At 42.1% G+C, this 8,418-nt stretch overlaps 2 protein-coding genes across 2 annotated transcripts; both read right to left on the bottom strand.

Annotated features, from left to right (window-relative positions):
- Positions 1–610: 610 nt before the first annotated feature.
- On the bottom strand, positions 611–2,476 carry LOC111597663. Its single transcript, XM_023312486.2, has 2 exons — positions 1,938–2,476; positions 611–1,862 (listed from the first exon to the last, which is right to left on the bottom strand). The coding sequence occupies exons 1-2, from the start codon at positions 2,474–2,476 to the stop codon at positions 611–613; spliced, it is 1,791 nt and encodes a 596-aa protein (XP_023168254.2).
- Positions 2,477–2,845: 369 nt separating this feature from the next.
- On the bottom strand, positions 2,846–4,699 carry LOC111597664. The gene has a single exon (XM_023312487.2). The coding sequence runs from the start codon at positions 4,697–4,699 to the stop codon at positions 2,846–2,848; it is 1,854 nt and encodes a 617-aa protein (XP_023168255.2).
- Positions 4,700–8,418: the final 3,719 nt, after the last annotated feature.

Below are 8,418 nucleotides of genomic sequence, written 5' to 3'. Positions count from 1 at the left end.
TGAGTAATATAAATTATATTTTTAAATTCATTTAACTTTTATTATTTCTTATTATTTATATTATTATATATATATATATATTATTTATATTATATTTATTATATATATATTTATATTTATTATCCTCGCCAGCAGCACTCTGTCTCTGCAGGCACAAATAGCCTAGAAATACAAAGATAATGTATAGCTGCATGTCGACAAGTCCTGCGGCATTCACGCAAGTGCCACGGACAGCCGAGTTGTGGCATGTTTTTGTGGCGACTCTTGACATGTCGTATGCATGTTTTGCGCCCTGTTAACACCACTAAATGCACAATTAGTGTCTGTCCACTGATTCCAGGTGTGTTCATGCCATTATAACTAGCTCGTTAACAGCTAATGGCCAGCTAATAGCTCATGCAGCACAGGTGTTATATAGTACAGGGCACTTTAAAATATTTAAACAAAAACTTAGTCAAGTCTGTGACGAAATTTAGAATAAAATTTAAATCAAGTTTTCCAAGTCAGATTTTAGCTATAATTTTACAACTTTTTTATTAAGTTGTTAAAGATATAAACCCAATTTTATATATTATATTTTATCATCTCATGTCACATCATGCAAATTGCATTATTTGATACCAAAAATCTTTGACCAGCCACATTCTATAGCAAAACAAATGCAGGCCAATAGATGAGCCGCTAAGTAGAATATAAAAATCTGGGTTAGATCTCTTAAAAAGATCTCCTCTTCATACGAGTCCGGATGGCTGTAGTCTTTGAATGAAGTCAATTTTAAGCGCACCATTTCGTGGAAGGTGCTCGTTACCCAGTACTTTGAAATGCCAAACTCTTCCATGGCCAGAATGTGTTGCTCGAAGAGCTGCCGATAGGGCAGATGTCGGCGAACGGGCAGGGACAGCAGCAGGAAACGCTTCATGCAAATATCCTCGGAGTAATAGAAAACAGGCTTACTAAAGTGTTTCTGCTGCTCCTTGAAGGATAGCCAGCGTATCTCAGTCACTGGATAAATAAAGCTGGCATTAAAACTATCACGTAACCGTAAAAGCTCTGTCCAATCATCCAGGATGAATGCGTGGTGAGCATTGCTTGTGGTCAGACTGAAGTTTTTGAACAGGATGTGACTCGCCTCTCCGCGTTCCAAGGCAATTTTGTAGCGAGATGCGAAAATATCCTCGAAGCTGCGCAGCATTGGCTCATGTGGCGGCCTTAGGAAGTACGCCTGCAAATAGGACTCGTACATGGTAGTGGTCATAATACTAGCGAAGCAGATCAGCATACAAATGCCCTTTAGATAGCGACTAGGCTGGGCAGGCATCGGAAAGGCATGGCCTAGAAGGCCGCGTAGACAGCGGTCGTTGAGCAGCATGTTGATGAGGCTGAACCTGCGCCAGTTCAAGTCCTCGCTATAGATATACAGCAGCGAGAAGATTAGAAATAAGACGATTAACACGCCTGCCACCAGAGGCTGCACTATGATCGCGTAGATTTCCTTGAACTCCAGAGCCGACGGCATGGGTATCATAAAGCAAAACGAACTGTGAATGTACGGATAGCTAAGATAGTCATAGTTCTCCATATCTAGAGTGCTGGACAGCGTGGCAGCGATATCCAGCAGATTGAGCTGCACCCGTTGAAAGATGTTTTTGTAGTAAATTTTCTTGCCTTGGCCAATGTCATCGCGCAGCTTTAACGTCGCATTCACACGCTCCACGAACGTATTGATCAAGTTGGCTGCAATGCCCATCATCTGGTACTTGCCTGTGCTGGGATCGCGGTAGAGCATGGCGCGAGGACCGATCTGATCAGGTTCGCTTCTAATAAGAGATCCGCGCATATTTCTAAATTGTTCCACATAAATGAAGTCGTAGTTAGAGTTGGATTCGGATGCTACGTCGACATTGGAGTTTAGGCTCATTAGCGCGGTGGACTCTTTTGGGTAGCTGGAGCTCAAGTTGACAGCCAGCTGCACATAGTTTTCCTGCTCAAAGCAACGACAGCTATACAGATTACCCACTGAATCCACCATGGCCACATTGACCTGCTCCCGCTCAAAGTAAGCCTGGCAAACTTCCGTTGGCTGCTTCTCTAACTCCAGATAGACCAAGCGACGGGCTGGCTGCAGCTTAAGCAAAGTTCGTGTGTTCCGTTCCTGCTCCGCATCAGAGCTACAGATGAGAAGCAACGACTCGCTGCTGAAGCTCCAATCCTCCCAGCTGCTGCCTTGTGTGAGCAGCACTGTGGGCAGCTCCAGCTGTGGCAGGAGTGCATGAAACACACACGGCTCAGGCCCATAAATGACGATGGTATCATAGTCCCGTTCCAGGCGTATGCGCTTCAATAGCTGCAGCAGCAAGCCAGTATGCACATCTTTATCGGGCAAGTCTTCGAACTCGATGCCTTGCAGCCGCTGGCACAGAGAGCTCAGTAAAATAAAGACGATGTATAACTGCATGGCGACGAGTCCTGCGGCCATCACGCTACTGTGGCCCAGGCTGGAATTGTGGCAAGCTTTTGTGGTGCTTCGTGGTATGCGGCATGCATGTTTTGCAGTCAGTTAACACGGCTATTAACATAGCTGGCGAATGGTTTCAGGTATGTCTATGTCATTATGGCCAGCTCATGATCAGCTGAGGGCCATTCAACAGTCGCTTGTTTGAACTGGCTTTAGCTCTTAAAATCCGTCTCTAATTATCTATATATATTTCCTTATAAAATGGCTTAAGCCTAGTCGAAACACATTTGCTTAGCCACTTCACAATTTAATTTTTAAAGCGCTTTATTAACTTGGTGAAGAGTCAAAGAAAGTATTGATAATTAAATTTAAAAGCTGATCAAAATTGCATTATTTAAGACCGAAAATCTTTGCCCAGCAACACTCGATGGCGAAACAAATACAGGCAAATAGATGAGCCGCTAAGTAGAATACAAAAATGCGAGTTAGATCTTTGATGTAAACTTGGTCCTCCGGCATCAGCGGATGGCTGTAATCTTTCAGTGAAGTCAATTTTAAGCGAACCATATCATTGAAGCTGTTGTCCATCCAGAACTTCGCGAAGCCAAACTCTTGCATTGTCAGAATGTGCTTCTCGAAGAGCTGCCGATAGGGCAGATGGCGGCGGAGGGGCAGGGATAGCAGCAGGAACCGCTTCATGCAGACATCCTCGGAGTAATAGAAAACGGGCTCACTGAAATACTTTTGCTGCTCATTGAAGGAGAACCAACGCAGTTCCGTGGTTGGATAAATAAAGCTGATATTGAAACTCTCGCGCAACCTTATTAACTCCTGCCAATTGTCCACGATGTGGACGCGGTGTGCGTTGCTTGTGGTCAGACTCAAGTTCTTGAGCAGCCAATGTTTCGCCTCTTCGCGCTCCACTGCAATTCTGTGGCGAGAGTTGAGAATGTCCTCGAAGCTACGCAGCATCGGTTCATATGGAGGGTGCGTGAAATACGACTGCAAATAGGACTCGTACATGGTAGTGGTCATAATACTAGCGAAGCAGATCAGCATACAAATGCCCTTTAGATAGCGACTCGGCTGGGCAGGCATCGGAAAGGCATGGCCTAGAAGGCCGCGTATACAGCGGTCGTTGAGCAGCAAGTTGATGAGACTGAACCTGCGCCAATTGAGATCTTGGCTGTAGATAAGCAGCAGCGAGAAGATGAAGAATAAGACGATTAGCACGCCTGTTACCAGAGGATGCACAATAATTGTATAGATTTCCTTGTAGTCCAAGCGAGCTGGCACTGGAATCATAAAGCAAAACGAGCTGTGGATGTACGGATATGAGAGATGGTCGTAGTTCTTAAAGTCCAGAGTGCTGGACAGCGTGGCAGCGATATCCAGCATATTGAGCTTCACCCGTTGAACGATGTTTTTGTAGTGGATGCTCTGGCCTAGGCCAATGTCATCGCGTAGCTTTACCGTTGCATTGACGTGCTCCGCAAACATTGTGATCAGATTAGCAACAAATCCTTTTATCTCGTACTTTCCTGTGCTGGGATTATGATAGAGAAAGGCACGTGGACCCAGTAGATCAGGCTCGCTTCTAATAAGAGATCCGCGCATATTACTAAACTGCTCTACATAAATGAAGGCGTAATTGGAGTTGGATTCGGATGCTACGTCGATGTTGGAGTTCAAGCTCATTAGCGCGGTGGACTCTTTTGGGTAGCTGGAGCTCAAGTTGACAGCCAGCTGCACATAGTTTTCCTGCTCAAAGCAACGACAGCTATACAGATTGCCCACTGAATCCACCATGGCCACATTGACCTGCTCCCGCTCAAAGTAAGCCTGGCAAACTTCCTTTGGCTGCTTCTCTAACTCCAGATAGACCAAGCGACGGGCTGGCTGCAGCTTAAGCAAAGTTCTTGTGTTACGTTCCTGCTCCGCATCAGAGGTACAGATGAGAAGCAGCGACTCGCTGCTGAAGCTCCAATCCTCCCAGCTGCTGCCTTGTGTGAGCAGCACCGTGGGCAGCTCCAGCTGTGGCAGGAGTGCATGAAACACACACGGCTCACGCCCATAAATGACGATGGTATCATAGTCCCGTTCCAGGCGTATGCGCTTCAATAGCTGCAGCAGCAAACCAGTATGCATATCTTTATCTGGCAACTCTTCCAACTCGATGCCTTGCAGCCGCTGGCACAGAGAGCTCAGTAAAATAAAGACGACGTATAACTGCATGGCGACCATGGAGTCCTGCGGCCATCACGCTACTGTGCCTGGCACTCGAGTTGTGGCAGACTTTTGTTGCGCCTTGTGGCATGTGGTATGTGGCATGCATGTTTTGCGCCCTGTTAACATGGTTACAGGACATGATTTCAAGGTATGTTAATGTCATTAAAAACAGTTCATGATCAGCTAATAGTTTGACTCCTTTCAGTCAAGGCATTTAAGTGCTTTGCATGCACATAGCAAGGTTGTTTATATACAATATATATATATATGTATGTGATGTATATATATAATATATATATACAATATTATATATAAACTATGCAGATGACGCTAGCGATCTATAATTCAATATATTATATTATATATCTTATAGACTTATATGACCAGATGCGGGACTAACTTAAATAGACTTCTCTTTTGGTTCAGCTTGAACTTTATAGGATCTATCACATCAGAAAAATCTTCTCCCTTAAATGTCTTTCGCAAGAAATTTTACTATGATCTAAAATTCTTATATACAGATCACGAATTCATTCAAAAGTTGGCTAAGACAGCACTCAGACAAATTTCTTGCCCCGTTTTTTTGACCAGTGTAGTTGTTGCTCAGCTGTCGTCAGCTTGGTGGTCTTGAGCTTTAAATTAAAAGCCAATCTCGGATTTATATGTATATAGAAACATACACACACAGAGACAATCTAAGCCAGACTCTCTATGCTGACGATTTGCGTGATGGCTGTATGAAAGTCAATTTTTTGGCCATGTCTCACATAAATACATAAAATATGCTGGGCATGAGAATGTTGTCGCGTCGCCTTCCAAAAGGGGCGTGACCGTGTGCTCAAATTGGGGATTTGGGTTTTCTTTCTTTCTACTTTTATACGACTATCTGTAGCGCTTGCTCGCATGGCATGTGTTTAACAATTTCCGGTGTATGCGAGATTGTGTGTGTGTGTGTAGCGTGTCTGCTGCAAAGTCATTTGACTCTTAGGCTGGGTTTCTCGTTTGTTGTTTCGGCGTTTCGCTGCTGAAGATGGAGCGAAATTTTCCGGCAATTGAAGCGAGTGCAGTCAATTTTGAATGACTCTGAAACGTGTAGCAAATCAAACATTTCATTTTATGCTCTTAATTGCAGTGCAAGTGGTTTTCAATTATTCAAATGAGTCTCTTCCAGCAGCAGTGGCCACAGCAACAGCAGCAGCAGCACTCGAAAGTCTGACAAAAATTTGTTAGCTACAAATGGAGCTCAAAGTAGATGTTGCCATTGCTTTTGCTCCTGCTCCGTTTTTGCTGCCACAAACTGGTCTAGACTTGCGTTAATAGCCAAACAAGGCAAAAGGCGACACTGAAATCGAAATTTCTTCTGCTTCATCATTGGCTATGCCTTTTGGCTTTGGCTATGGCTTTTGCTTTTGCTTGTGCTGATGCCATCGTTTGGCTTTATCTGCTGCCTTTTGCCATTTGCAGTTGTTGTATGCGTTGTTGTTGTTGTTGTTGTTGTTGTGAATGACGTTTCAGCGAAAGTTGTTACGTTACAGCGACATGGACAGAGCCAAGTGAAGACACTGAAAGCCTATGCAAAACCGGTCGGTCATTGATTTTTGGCGGCTGCAAAATTACCTGGCCATGGTCACTGCGCGGCAGTCAGTCACCCAGACAGACCAAGAGACAATCACACAATCAGACAGCGAGTCAGGCACTCAGATGAGGGGGCTGCGATCATCTGCTTGGCATTTGCATGCATCGCTAATCTTGACAATTGTCGCACGCTGCGTATGCTTGATATTTATGAAGGTGTGTAATGAGCCTCACTTGTCCGCCAGCTAAAATTTAATTGCGACAAATTATGCAACAACAACAGCTGTGACCCACACTTGAAAAGAAGCCGAACAGTGGTTTAGTTTTGCATACAGTCGAATGCCTTGTCGGCGCGTTTTTGTGATTCAATTTATGAGATTGTCTTGGCGCTGCACCCCATTGGCCTTTTGGTTGAATCGTGATAAGACGAAGCCAAATGGCAATGTGTTAAGTGTGGAGAGGATTTATAAGGGACATCGAATTATATTTTTAGATCGCTCTCGGATTCTACCGGGCATTGAACAAGGTCAGAATTGTTATCTTAGTTGGCTCTGTTTGAATTTAGTTTAATTTGGTTAAGAGATATTTTTTATATTATAATAAAAAAATATTTTTTTTTTTCTTTTACTATAATAAAAAAATATGATAATAGTTAGAGAGCATAGCTTAATATCTGACAACCCTTAAGATTTAATCTTTATGGAGCCCAATCTAGTTATACCCTGAACCCATTGGGGAATAGGAATTGTGTTATGCAAATATACACAACATGCAGAATGATGCGTGACAAATGCCACAAAGTATATTATTTCTTCACCAGGACGACGAGCTGAGTCAAATGCTGCATTTATATTAAAAAAGTCCATCTAGAAAAAAAGTTATTCAACAATTTAGTGCCCATAGTAAAGCCAATGCTGCAGCCCAAGTTTAAGCCACTGCGTAAGCTGCGCAGTAAGCAGACGGTGTGTGTATGTGGGTGTATGGGTGTGTGCCCTGTTATGCATGATTATGTAAAGAAGCATCGAATGATTGTAAGAGTAGCTCTGAGCTGGGTTCGGGCTGTCACTTAGTCGTGCATATCCTATAGAAGCAGGAAATTTATATAATAATTTATATTCTACATCAGTTCAGTGGCATAAAAATCTAATCTATATTAATAAATTAATATTAAAGGCAAAAATTGATTAAAATTCAGTGTGAGATTTCTGACCTCAAATTATGCAAAGATGAGTTTTTTGGCAAAACACGTAGCTTAAGCAACTTGAATAAAGAGCTGCTTCATATTCATTTATCTCTTATATAAGATCAATTTAGCTGATATATAGAGCAATTAATAACTATCCTTTCCAAGTCAGCAATTATCCGTTGGAAAGAGCAGCGGAAACAGTTGAGATATATCAATTTATCAATTTCTATGTTTCCCATACAAAATGGGCGTATATGATTTATACTCTTTGAGTTTTTGATATTTTTTGAAAGTTATAAGCCCAAAAAGATAAATAAAATCATGAGTATATATATAAATCTATATATTTATAGATATCATTGCCGTTGGGTAGCACTAGAAAGTGGGCGCACAGCAGGACTTGAGCGACAATGAGAAGCAGTTTGTAAAGCAAACAACGATAGACAATAAATAAATTACTTTTCTGACTAATTAGCCAAATACTGATAATAATAATTGATCATCAGCCAAGTTATGGATATGTAATTTACATATATTTAGCTCAAGACTATTTGTGCCATGTGTAAAATCAATCAGCCCTCGATATGAGCTGCCATTATGAGTAGCTCTTATTTACGTTTCTTTTACTGTACATTATTTATGGTTTTTTTTTTGGGCTATTTGCCGCTCATTTGCTAACTGCGAGCTGAAATGTTTATGCTTTTCTGATCCACAATGAAACAAATCGCCTTTCGATAACTGCTCATTATGCGCGCTATTGTGATCTTTGATCTTTTTTTGCCACACATTTCGCTGTGGCTTTAACTATTACTTTTTTTTCCTTCTTTATTATTATAAATATTTGCCACTTTTCCTATTTTTATTTATTAACAAATGCGTTTTTTGTGCTATTGTTGGGCTGGCGGCGCAAAGTTTTTGGCTACTCTCTAAACATTTGCTCAGCGCATGGACGTAATTGTAAGCATGATTAAGT

Source organism: Drosophila hydei, unplaced genomic scaffold (genome assembly GCF_003285905.1).
Source record: "Drosophila hydei strain 15085-1641.00,03,60 unplaced genomic scaffold, DhydRS2 tig00008122-arrow-pilon, whole genome shotgun sequence".
NCBI lineage: Eukaryota > Metazoa > Arthropoda > Insecta > Diptera > Drosophilidae > Drosophila > Drosophila hydei.
Note: the sequence above shows the minus strand (reverse complement) of the source record. Positions and strands in the feature narration are given on the sequence as shown.